General features: G+C 39.0%; 1 protein-coding gene and 1 long non-coding RNA gene across 3 annotated transcripts in view; one reads left to right on the top strand and one right to left on the bottom strand.

Moving 5' to 3' along the window:
* The window catches only part of LOC138843877 (uncharacterized), a 310222-nt gene that overhangs the window by 83208 nt on the left and 214042 nt on the right, over nt 1-12972 (bottom strand). The gene's annotated exons all lie outside the window — the stretch shown is intronic.
* SLC15A5 (solute carrier family 15 member 5) overlaps nt 5018-12972 on the top strand; it is a 97859-nt gene continuing 89904 nt past the window's right edge. Inside the window, exons 1-2 of the mRNA XM_002712626.3 lie at nt 5018-5433; nt 12542-12764. Coding sequence (XP_002712672.2) covers nt 5073-5433; nt 12542-12764 — 584 coding nt within the window. The 5' untranslated portion in view covers nt 5018-5072. The remainder of the gene's footprint in view (nt 5434-12541; nt 12765-12972) is intronic.

Here is a 12972-nt window from a genome sequence, read left to right as displayed (position 1 = left end):
CCTGGTTCATCCCAGGCTATTGGGGCTATTTGGAGAATGAACCAGTGGATGGAAGCTTTCTTTCTCTTTGTCTATCCCCCTTACCTCTATCACTCTGCCTTTCAAATAAATAAACAAATGTTTTTTATATAAGAAAGTTAAATAGAAGAGTGATGGACATGGTGTTTTAAAAGCATAGAGAAGATTCTATCCTGGAGGATCAGAGGCACTTTTCTTGAGGATGTGATACTCAAAAGTTTAAAGAATGAAGAGATGCTCCCACAGTAAATGGCCAATGAAAATGTCCCATGCAGAAGAAATAGCTTGCGAAAGAACACAAACAGTTAAATGATCATGCACAGTTGCCGAGTTGTGGGCCAGTTATCCTGCACACGCCAAAGGAAGACTCTAATCAAGACCTGGGTGCCCTGTCATAAAGGGCCTGATGCACCAGCCAAGAATTTTCAACTTGATCCAATAGCCCAAAGAACTGCTCACAGACTTTAAGTAGAGGAGTAAATGGAGCAAATTTCAGAGTTTTTCAAATTTCATATTTTTTTTAAAAAAATCTCTGGAGGTTTAGAGAAGATTAAATAGAAGAATGCTTCCCGATATCTTGGAAATTGAAATTATATTGGCTGACAAGCAGTTTGTATATTAGATAATGCAGAATCCTGTAGAGAAAAAGCGGTTGTTTATGCGGGATCTTTCCAACTTTTTTTATTCTGTAAAGAAAATCACCCGTTAAGAGCCAGCTCAGGCTGGCATCAGGCCACCTAAGTTTGGCTCTGTTACTTATTAATGATCCAAAATAATTTATTTACATTCTGTACCTCAATTTTTTGTAACAGTAAAGAGGGGCTCATAAAGAGCATCTTTCTCATAAGATGACTTCAAAGATAAATAAATTCATAACTGACAGACTCTGACCCCTCCCCAATAGATCTTTGTGAAAAATAAGAATAGGAATAGAAGCAGGAGGAGGAAGAATGGTGGGAGTACAGGTGAGAGGGAGGGTAGAGTGGGAAGAAGCACTATGTTTCTAAATTTGTATGTATGAAATGCATGAAGTTTGTATTCCTTAAATAAAAATTTTTAAAAAATGTCCCATCCATACAACACCCTTGCAGCAACAACTGGAATGTCATTTGACCAAATCCGTGGGCAATATTGCCCATCCAATATGACACATAGAATTAACCATCACAGGGCCTGTGTGACAATTAACTCATTCCCACCTTACTTTACATAGGTAAGTCATCTATGTGAGATTCAACAAAATAGAAAGGTTCATTGCACAGTGCAAAAGAGAAACTTTATTGGAGTACAGTAGCCTTCGTTCTTAGTTATCCCTAGGAAAAGACAAAAACATACTATTTTGAAGAAGGGTTGGTTACCTCCTATGTTCTTGGGACTGTATGAACTATAACCTGCTGGAGGATAAAGTAAATCTGCTTCACACTGGATAAAAGGATCAGGGTACAGGTGCCATACAACTTCTGGGGCCTCTTTAAAATGGAATATAGGGAATTACATAAGCATTTCATTTTCACATAAGACCCAATATGCACCTTTCCATTTTTGCTTTACATCTTGTACAATACAGCAAAAAGAAAAAAATCACTAAGACAAGTGTTTGATGTACAATTTTAAATAGTTAGACTATCATGAAACCAATCCCTAAGTTCTTGTCAATGCTTTCAAGTCAGCTGCCAAATTTATAGTCAATGGAATTAAGTGGAATCAATAGGCCTAAAAGAATAAATATCCTCAACTGACCTTTTTGTATACCATTTACAGAGAATTATTGGTCTAGAAAAGGTTTTCCCTAAAAATAGAGGTTTAGAGGACCTATGAAAAGTTATTCTGAAAATACAAATAAAAATGTAAAAGTGTGCTGTTTAGCCAAATGGTTAGGATGCTAGTTAACATACAGATGTCCTGCATTAGGGTATCTGAGTTCAATTCCTGGCTCTGACTCCTAACTCCAGCTTCCTGGTAATGTAGACTCTAAGAGGCAGCAGTGAAGGCTTAAGTGATTGAGTTCCTGCCACCAAAGTAGGAGACCTGGATTTAGTTTCTAGCTCCTGATTTTGGCCTGGGCAGAGGGAGGGAACTAGTGGATAGGAACTCTTCTCTCTCTTCCTTCTCCCCCGCTTTCACTGTGTGTATGTATGTGTGTATGTGTGTGTGTGTATGTGTGTGTTTGTGTATGTATCTTCCTTCTGTTGGTTCACTCCCCAAAAGGCTTCAACAGCCAGGGCTGAACCAAGCTGAAGTCAGGAGCAGGGAACTCCATCTAGCTGCTTTTTCACATGCATGTCAGGGGCCCAAGTACTTGGGCCATCTTCTGCTGCTTTCCCAGGTGTATTAGTAGAGAGCTAGTGTGGAAGTAGAATAGCCAGGACTTGAACCAGCACTCTGATATGGATGCCAGCTTCACAGGCAGTGGGAAATGGCAAATAAGGAGATGTTTTTCGATTGCTTCAACTCTATTCAGTAGGATCTGTCGCTCCTTGCTTCCATTTTTTGTGCAAACTGGAACTTGGAGATAGTTCCCTGACATTTCTCTTTGGCTCTTTGGTTATAGCAGCTAGAAAATACAGGAATAGGGGGTGGGTGTTTAGCCCAGCAGTTAAGACATTGGTTAAAATGCCCACATCACAAATAAAAGTACCTGCATTCGATTCCTGAAGCCTGCTCCTGATTCCAGCTTCCTGCTGATGTAGACCCTGGGAAATAGCAGGTGATGGCTCAAGTAATTGGGTCCCTGTTGCCCACAGGAGACATTTGAATTGATTTCTCTACTCCTGGCTTTGGCCCTGGCCCAGCCCCAGCTATTGAGGGGCAGTTAGCTTCTCTCTCTCCCTCCCTCCCTCCCTCCCTCTCTCTCAAGACTTCTTTAAACAAAGGAACATAGGAGCAAGTAATAACAAAGGCATTCCCCTGTAAGATCCTTGACATTTTATCAGTCCTTTTCTAAATCAAGCTTCAGAAGTGACCTTCTGAAGTCAGTTACACTGTATTGTATTATTTGCAGCTCATGTAATTAATAGGCTTATAGACAAAAAAGAATTTTCTATAAGTAGTACAGGGTCAAGAGTATGTAGTTCTCCTACTCTCAATTCAATGAATGCCCTTTTTGCTAATTATTTTATCTTTACTAAAATACTGCCCCTCCCACTCAGATAACTCAAACAAATTTTATTTTTGATTAGGTGACTCTTTTGAAGAGTTAAAAATAGCTCCTTCAAAGAAAACAAACGCTGTTATTGTCACCAACTCAACTACCTCCAAACCACAGGTCCTACCACCTGTGGCCTCCACGAGGAAAAAGAATACAGAGGGGTTAAAGAATTCAAACAAGATCTTCATCAGGTCCTCAGGAAATGACACTGCAGAAACACTTTGTCAGTGGCTACTTATGTTAGCAGAGGCTAGCAAATACTTTCCATTGCATCTGGGGCAAGAAAAACAGCAAGGTATCAGTTAGGGTTTTTTGGAAGTTAAGGAAACCAAATGTGACCAAACAAAAATAGATTAGAATCATATGAGTCTTTTGCAGAAGGACCAAGTAGTCCTGCCTCCAACAGAGTAAGAACCAGGGTGCTGAGTTCTCCACCAAGGTCTCATGACCAATCCTTTTTGAGCAATGACTCAGCTTCCACCATGTCCACTCTTGAGTCATTCCACTAGAGATTAAAACTCCAGAGAAGAAAAATAAAAGAACTTTCCCAAGCCATGTATTGGCCCCTCTGTCCAGAAGAAAAGGAATACCTAGGTTGACAGCCCCATCATATGCTTGTTTAGATGGGAATCATTCCACAAAGGTAGGGTGACCACACGTTGGAGTTTGTCCTGGATAATCCTGGATTATAGTGGTTTTTCAGAAGTAACTATAAATAGCATCACTTTACTCACAAAAGTATCCAATTTTCAAAAATCAATTGCATGATCATTCTACCCAAGAAAAAAGACAGTCTCATTAACCTTGTAGTGATGCTATAAGAAGTGATCAAAGATGGTGTTCTGCTACCAATCTCCAGGGACAAACGATGAGAATCAGACACAATAAGAGAATATAACATCCCCATAGTCATGTGTTGGATCATTATGACTTTGGCTCAACAGTTCCATTCCCTCTCCTTCCTATGTCCTTGCAACTAAACTCCCAAATGTTAAAGTGTTCTCTTTTGCTGCTGCTGCTTCTTAGCTTAATTGGTACCCCCTTGCTTCCAAAATAAAATGCTAACATACATTCACCCAGCTGGAGGGTCAGGGTGATACCAGATTCAATATTCCCTGAAGCATGTGTAGGCTGATTGCTGTATCCCTGACTGCTGATTAATAATAAGGGAGTCAAATAGTGCCTTTTGATTCTGATTTCCTCTGAGAGACTGTTCTACAAGCATAGGGTCAACTTAAAGGAAGCAAGGTTTTGCTTAATATTTTCTCCTTTCATTAGTGCACTTAAATTACTTTCTTGTAAACTCTGCTTGTTACCTAAATGTACTAGCACTTTTGTTACCTAATTAACTTTCTTATCAGAATCCCAACCAAAAATAACAAGAAATGTAATAATGATAAGGTACTCTGCCCTCTCAAAACAGATTTCCTTTGCGCTTTATCTCTTGGCAGTGTTCTGGCTTGTTTAATTAAAATATCAGAAATTATTAGACTCAAATTATTTCTTGATCTAATGCTCAAATTCTACTGAAAAACTGCATCTTCTGTCTCAGTATTTAAAATTTTATCAGCATGAGGCAGATGAGTTTCCACACATATGCAACTGGATTCATGTAATTCAATATAATTTTGGAGGAATAGCCTAATTTAGTCTCTAAGTAATTAAACAAACAAATCAGATTTGGCTACATTGAGCTACCATGAATGTCCAAATAACCTGTATCTTCTCTCCTGTGCTCCTGGATCATCAGAATGAACAACATCAATCTGCAAAAGACCTTACAAAGTTTTAGCATGGAGATGTGACATTCAAAGCAACAGTCTTACTTATTTTTTCATTAGAGGGGCAGGGGTAAAAACCGTCAAGTTCTAACTACTAACACAAGTTATTCCCAAGGAAGGTAGTCATGTCTAATACAGACTTTACAATAATTGATGAGAAAATATTCTTCAATCACAGCATTGAAAAGGAGACAACTGTAAGACATATAGGTTGTTTCTCTTCATCACACTCTGTGAAAAAAATTCAGGTTTGGGTTTGCTTGCTTTTGGTGGACCTGTGTGAGACGTTTACTTTCTTTGAAATTGTCTGCAACATGGTCCCATTTTGCACTGTCAAGCTTGGCTATCACAATTACCAGGCAGCCATACTGAACTTGTGTTTCATTGGAACTTCCATACTCACCCCAGTGCTGGCTGGATGGCTTGCTGATGTCTCTTTGGGAAGACACAAGCTGGTGTATATTTGCCTATTTCTACATTTTCTAGGTAAGTGTGCTTTACTGGTTGGATTGTTTTGCAACTTAATTGAATATTTTTGCCTTAATATTTTTATTTCTGTTATTCCCATTTTGATCTTAGCATAAAATGTGATCAATGAAGTAAGAATGCTGCTTAAATTTATTTTGATCTCCTATTACTTGAAATATGTTAGTAAATATGTATGTTTTAGGGAATTTTTGAGACCTGTGTCACTGCACTTACTATGTTCTACAATACCTATTTGCTTACATGTCTGTCCTCTGTACTCCTCTGCCCTCTGTACCCCCTTTCTCTTCCAAGCCCATATTTACAGTAAACTCTATGCAAAACAAAATCCATTTGTTTCACAACTAAGATAAAATGTGCTAAAAACATTTTCAAAGTTCATGTAGAATTATTCAGAAAAGGTAGTCTAATTAATCATATAGTAATTAAGATTGCATATTAGAGAATGACTTCTATATCTATATGCTTTAAAAAATAAGTGAGTCCATACACTACAGTATGCTACTTTATATACAGAAAAATAAATATACCTGCAAAAGTTGGGAGTGAGGTGATTGGGAGTGAATAATGCTGGGGAGAATATCAAGATAGTTTGATCTGCAATAGGCTAGAATTTTAAACTGCAAAGTTCAAATTATTCTTCTTGTACAAGAAATCTCGGAAGATATGATGGAAATAATATTTGAGAAATGCTTTTCTTCAATAAACAGGATGAACAGCTACAGAAAGAGGTTAGATAGAAACCAGAAAAATCACAGAATGATGGCCTAAGCAATAGAGAAGTGCCAGTTCAGGAGAAAACCTGTGAGAACTATTTTTAAAAACTTGGCAACTAAACAAAGGTATAAATATGATAGGGGAAGAAAAATTAACTCCAAGAGCTGAGCTGAGAACTTGTCAAGGTAATATGCTGTCCACCAATAATGACAAGTGCAGCTAGAATGCCTGTGGTGGGGGCAACTGATGGGGAAGCAATGGACAAATATCAGGGACCCAACAGAGTATACAGCTATAGGGCACTGGTGTTCAGGGAATTTGTTAGAGTGAGATTCGAACTTGTACACTTCTCTGCTTAAGTACCGTGAAATAAAAACTAAGTTGCTGAATGGCAAATACTCAGTCATCATTCCGCAATTATTTCCACTTGATCACTCAGCACCAGGATTATTGCAAGTTTTTAAGGATGCAGCAGGGAGGAAAGTACTCTGTTCTTGGCTGAAGGTGACTTTGTGGTGAGGGAAGAGAGAATATGAACAAGTAAATAGACTATGACAGATGGTAGTAAGTATTAAGATGAAAAATAAATCTGAGAAAGGGGATAGGATGGAATGAACAGTGATAGGCTTGCTATTTTGTATCAGAGAATTATTTCTGATGAGAAAACATTTAAGCAAAGACCTCAGTAATTCATTCTCCTTAACTTAGTAAGAGGCTACATCAGTAGCATTTGGTAACTTCTTTAACATGTTAATTCCTATCAGTCTTAAATTCCTGGGCAAGGAAGCAAGCTTTAGCTTAATGGTTCAGATATCCATCCATATCTTGTATCAAAGAACCTGGGCTTGGTTCCCACCAATGTGAACTCCGGGAGGCATCAAGTGATGGCTCAAGTAATTGAGTTCCTGCCAATCATGTGCAAGACCTGGATTGTGCTCCCTATCCTGGTCCTGGCCCTGGTCCTGGTCCTGGTCCCGGGCCAAGCCCAGCTGCAACAGTTGTGGCCAGGACAAGGATGGGATCTCTCTCTCTCTCTCTCTCTCTCTCTCTCTCAAATAATGTTTTTAAATGTTTATTTTCAGATACTGAAAGGAGTATGAAAAGAGAGAGAGAGAGGAAAAAAGAGGGAAAGGGAGAGAGAGAGAAAGAGAGAGAGAGAGAGAGAGAGAGAGAGAGAGAGAACAAGTGTGAGCACTAGCTCTTCCATCTTCTGTTTTACTCCCCAAATTTCTCCAGAAACAGTCAGGGCTGGGCCAGGCTGAAGCCAGGAGCCCAGAACTCTTTCCAGGTCTCCCACACGGGGATCAGAGGGCCCAAGTGCTTAACACATCATCTGTTGCCTTCCCAGTGCATTAGCAGGAAGCTGGATTGAAAGCAGAGAAGCCAGAACTCAAACCAGCACTCTGATATGGGATGTTGTAGTCTCAAGTTGCAGCTTAACCTGCTGTACCACAACACCCACCTCTCAAATACATTTTTTAAAAATTAAATTCCAAGGTAAGTTGTCAGACCAGGAAGGAAAGTCCCAACTTTGGAATTTGGCAAACAAAAGTGCAAAGCCAACTCCATATCCATGCATTTTCCTACTAAGTTATTTCTTTGTATCCCTAGATCACATCTGCCATGAAATTCCAGACAGATACTAAATATCAGAAGTTCTAACAGAAATGTCTTTTCTGTCTAAATGCTACAGCATCTTCTCACAGCCCAGTTTTTCTCAACCTGACCATTACAAAGGCCTGCTCCCTAGGCTGCTTTTTGCCAGTCTGACTACACCATTATATCAACATTGACATTCAGGAAATAAATCTAGGTACCGGCTTTATAATCCCAAAAATATTAAGCCCAAATGTTTTAAGTTAGCTTGCAAGAACTTTCCAAATTCACTCCATATTCACCTCTGCAGACTTCTCTTTCAATACATGACCTATCCATGCCAAATTTCTCCTTGCCTACTTCTCAACTTTTCTGATCTCAAACATGCTTTTCCCTCTGCCTGACACTGTCACCATTCCTAATCTTCCCATCCAATATTCAAGACTTTAAAACTCCTTTTCTTCTTTCAAGTCCCATATCATGTTTATTGCTAACTTCTCTGCATTCAAAACACCCTGATCATAGCATATGATTGCATTTGCTACTTCAATGTCATTGTCCACTGCATGTTTCACTTCTCCGATGAACTCATTAGCTACTAAAGAGAAGAATCAGAGGGCCCACATGTCCTATACAGTGTATGACACACTGACGCGCTTTATACAGAGCTGCCAAATGCAGACACACTGATTATGCAGTACACAATGCCACACATAAAAGAGGAGACTTTATATCACCTATGTCATAGGTTTATGTTTTTGTGACATCAATTTTATAGCAGAGAGAAATACAATTTTGATCGAACAAAACAGGCATTATTATGACATTTTGTCTGAAGATGAAAGTAAGGTGCCTTTCTAACTTATGCAAAGGTACCGCATAGACTGAAAGTGCCTTGCTCTTGAATGAATGGTTGCTGCATGAAGTAAGTTCCTGTACCACCCTCTGTGGTTACCCCTTTGCCTACCCAGGCTTCACAAAACACTTTGAGAGGAGAAGACAAAGTGTGGGGAGAAAACAGAGTTCCATATCTAGCTAACCTTGAAAAGAAATGTTTCAAACAAACTAATTTAAGGGCTCATGCTCATAACAAATCAATCTGTTACCAAATAACTATGGAGTGCACATATTCTTCACCTTGTGAAAGCCCCTAGAGGGATGCTGGAAGCATTAGATCCAGTTTTTATCTATAAAGAACTTAATAGTCTAATTGAGAAAACTAACCACATAGAACAACCATATTTGAAAAATACCAAATAATGTTAATGCCAAGTTAATAAAATAGGGAACAAAATTAACATGGAGAAGCTATTTTTAAACTAATTACATTGGCAAAACAGAAAAATTAATGATGACAACTAATTCAATGAATTTACTCACACAATGATGGTGGGAGATTAAACTGTTATATTTCTAAAGAATATTTGCCAGTGGCATGAAAAAGCCATAAAAATATCAATGCCTTTGATTAAGAACTAAGGTTAAGGAAATAATAAAAATAAATGCAAAATTAATGTGTCAGGATATTTGTGCAATACTCATTTACAATAAATAGGGATTGTAAAACACATTATGAATCTCAGATGATCATTAGAAATAATCTTGAGAATATATAAATATACTTAAAACTGGAGGTGGACATTTGGCACAGGGGTTGAATCACTTTGAACACAGCATGCCATATCAGTGTCCCTGATATGCTTCGATTCCCAACTCTGCTCCTGACTCAGCTTCCTGCTAACAAGTACCCTGGGAGGAAGCAGGTGAATGGGTTCAAGTGAATGGGTTCCTGCCACCTACATAGGAGACCCAGATGAATTCCAAGCTTGTGGTTTCAGCCTGGCCTAGCCCCAGATGTTGTGGGCGTTTGGGAAGCAGCCTAACAGATGGGATACCTCTACCTTTCAAAATAAATAAATATGGCCGACATTGTGGCATAGCAGGTAAAGCCACTGCCTGCTGGCATCCCATGTGGGAGCCGGTTAGTGTCCCAGCAGCTCCACTTCCAACCCAGTCCCCAGTTAACGGCTTGGAAAGCAGCAGAAGATGACCCAATTGACTGGGCTCCTGCCACCCACGTGGCAGATCCAGGTGAAGTTCTTGGATCCCGGCTTCAGCCTGATCCAGTCGCAGCTGTTGCAGCCACCTTGAGAGTGAACCAGCATATGGAAGATCTCTTTGTGTCTCCCTCTTTTTGTGTAAATCCAACTTTCAAATAAATAAAGATAAACAAATAACTAAAAATTTTAGATATTTCAAATTATACATATTACTTGATTATGCTAAAAAGAATCAGCAGTGTAATGTCCATTTGTTAATTAAATAAAATACAAGATCACTTCAAAAAGTTTCTGAAAAATAGTAATAAAAGATAGATTCATTTTGATGCAAAAACACTTTGAAATATACACATTTGTGCGGTCTCTAGAAAGTATGTGGAAAAGCTGTGCATGGATTTCAAAAACTGTTTGCATTAAAATAAATTCATCTTTTAACTTAATTTTCCACAAATACTGTGAAGTACCTTCACATATTCATGAAAGTATAATACATGGTTAAGTTTATCTCTCTAGATCATGACATTAAAGACATTTTGTATCATTCTGGGTGTTTGCCTGTATTCTCGATTTTTTTTTTTTTTAATGTGAGAGACAGAGAGTTAGAGAGAATTTCCATCTGCTGGTTCACTCCCCCAAAGCCTAAAATAGCCAAGGCTTGGCCAGGCCAAAACTTGTAGCCAGCAATTCATTCAGAGTCTCCCACATAGATGGCAAGGACCCAACTAGCTGAGCCATGCCCTGTTGCCTCCTGGGGGTCTTCCCTAGCAGGAAGTTAGAATCAGGAGCAGAGCCAGCACTTGAAGTCAGGCACTCTGATGTGGGAAGAGGGCATTTTAACCATCATCTTAAGTGATAGGCCATATGCATCTTTAAAAATTTCTACTGTTGTAATCTAACAGAGGAAAATACTATTTCCAAACAAAACAAAACAAAACAAAAGTAAAAACACTTGATGATCTGATCCCTTAATGATAAGAAGAGCAAGAAGGAAAGATTTTATCCTGGTTGCTCTGAAGGTCATATTCAATTAGTTCCTTAACCTCACTGAAAATTTTTTTAAAACATAAACAAAAACAAAAAAAATAGGAAAGATAATCTGTTCCCTGACATCACAAAGTCTTTCCAAGATGAAACAATATGTACCATGTAAGATATTTTGCACAATCTAGAGTTTAGCAAAAGCATGAAATTGTTAACTTTTACACAAGGCAAGTTGCAAAGCAGTCTGTGAAGTGGAGGTGAGGAACGCATTGCCCTCCTCCGGACTGGTCTCTCAACACAAACTCCTCCCTCCCCAGCCTTCTCACAGCTATGTGTGGCAAAGAAGGCTCTCACCAGCCTCATGAGAAATGAGAGATATAAGAAATGCAATAACAGGAGAGAGAAAATTGGGAAAGGAAAACAGAAGCTGTGTTCTCCACTAACTGTAATGTTATTTAATGTTCTCAATGAATTTAACAGGCTTCTGAGATGCTCTGTCACTCTACTGATTAAGAAAAAATAAACTTCATTAACAGTGGTTTTCTCTGAAGGGAGGGAAGGGGGCACACACATCTTGATATTTTGTTTGGTGCATTTCTGAACTGTTTGAATTTTGTTAAAATGGACATAACCTGTTAAACATCCTCAGAGAAAAGCTAGTGTAGGACTAAGGGAAAAACAAAATCCTTGGATTAGTTAAAACATACACCAAAGGAAATTTTACACTTAAAAAAATTAGGCTATTCCCCCAACTGCAATGATTAACATGAATATTTTAAAAGGTCAGGTGCATTCCAGAGAACTACAACAAGTTTGTGGAAAAATGAAATTAAGATATAAGAACAAGCATTTGACCTAGCAGTCAAGATGCTAGGTAAGGAGCCCAGACCCCATATCACAATACCAGGGTTAGATTCCCAGCTCTGGCTTCCAATTCCAGCTTCTTATCAACGCAAACCCCAGGATGGCTCAAGTAACTGGATTCCTGCCACCCACATGAGAGATCTGGTATAAGTTCCCAGCTCTCAGCTTTGATCTGGCCCAGCCTCAGCCATTTCGGGCATTTGAGGAGTAAACCAGCAAATGAAAGTGCTCTCTCTCTCTGCCTCTCAAATAAAAAAAAAAGTTTTAAAAAACAATTAAGAGCTGCCATTGTGGCACAGTGGGTAAAGCCATCGCAGTGAAGCTGGCATCCCATATGAACACTGGTTCAAGTCTCGACTGCTCCACTTTCAATCCAGATCCCTGCTAATGAACCTGGGAAAGCAGAAGAAGATGGCTCACATAGGCCCCTGTACTCATGTGGGAGACCTGGATGAAGCACCTGGCTCCTGGCTTCAGTCTGGCCCAGCCCCAGCTGTTGCAGCCATCTGGGGAGTGAACCAGCTGATGGAAAATCTCTCTGCCTCTCTGTCTCTCCCTCTATCTCTATAACTTGGACTTTCAAATAAATAAATAAATCTTCAAAACCATTAAAAATTAAAAGATAAGCTTATTTGATGCTAATATATATACATTCATGTATTGTTTTTTCATAATGTGCATTTTTCATGAACTTTTTTGAAGATTCCTCATATGCATGTACTTCAAAATTTTCAAAATAAACTTTTTGAAGTTCCATTTTGTATGAACTTTTTGAGGTACAGTCACAATGATGTTACTTGTAGAGGAAAATCTTTATTTTGGATGAGATTTGGAGATTCAATTGGTGTTAGCTAAACAGTGTCTATTCTCCTTTATCTCTCCATCTACAGGCACTGCTCTGTTATCTGCCATTGCTTTCCCACTGGAAGATTCCCACATAGGCAGCCACCACGTGATCAACAATTTATCCAAAAAGGAGCGGAACAGGCTGTTTTATGTGGCACTGTCAGCAATCTGCCTTGGCACAGGAGGGACGAGAGCCATTGTGTGTCCACCGGCTGCTTATGGCTGTCGGGAGTACGGATCCAAGCAACAAATGACATTTTTTAACTGGTAAGTAGTCCAAGTCAGGAGAAACCAAGTTTATGATATTTCTCTCCCATTTGGAATTTTGTATTGTTTGCTTTTTGGTCCCATTTTGATAGGAGTTGTCCTGTTTTTGTCACTGGTTGGGCTGGGTTAATGATGATGTGATGATGTCTCAGATGATTCAGTCAGTGACCATGGACACTTAGGAGTCAGATGCAGACCAGAGTACCTA

The sequence above is a fragment of the Oryctolagus cuniculus genome, chromosome 9, assembly GCF_964237555.1.
Source record: "Oryctolagus cuniculus chromosome 9, mOryCun1.1, whole genome shotgun sequence".
Taxonomy (NCBI): Eukaryota; Metazoa; Chordata; class Mammalia; order Lagomorpha; family Leporidae; genus Oryctolagus; species Oryctolagus cuniculus.
Note: the sequence above shows the minus strand (reverse complement) of the source record. Positions and strands in the feature narration are given on the sequence as shown.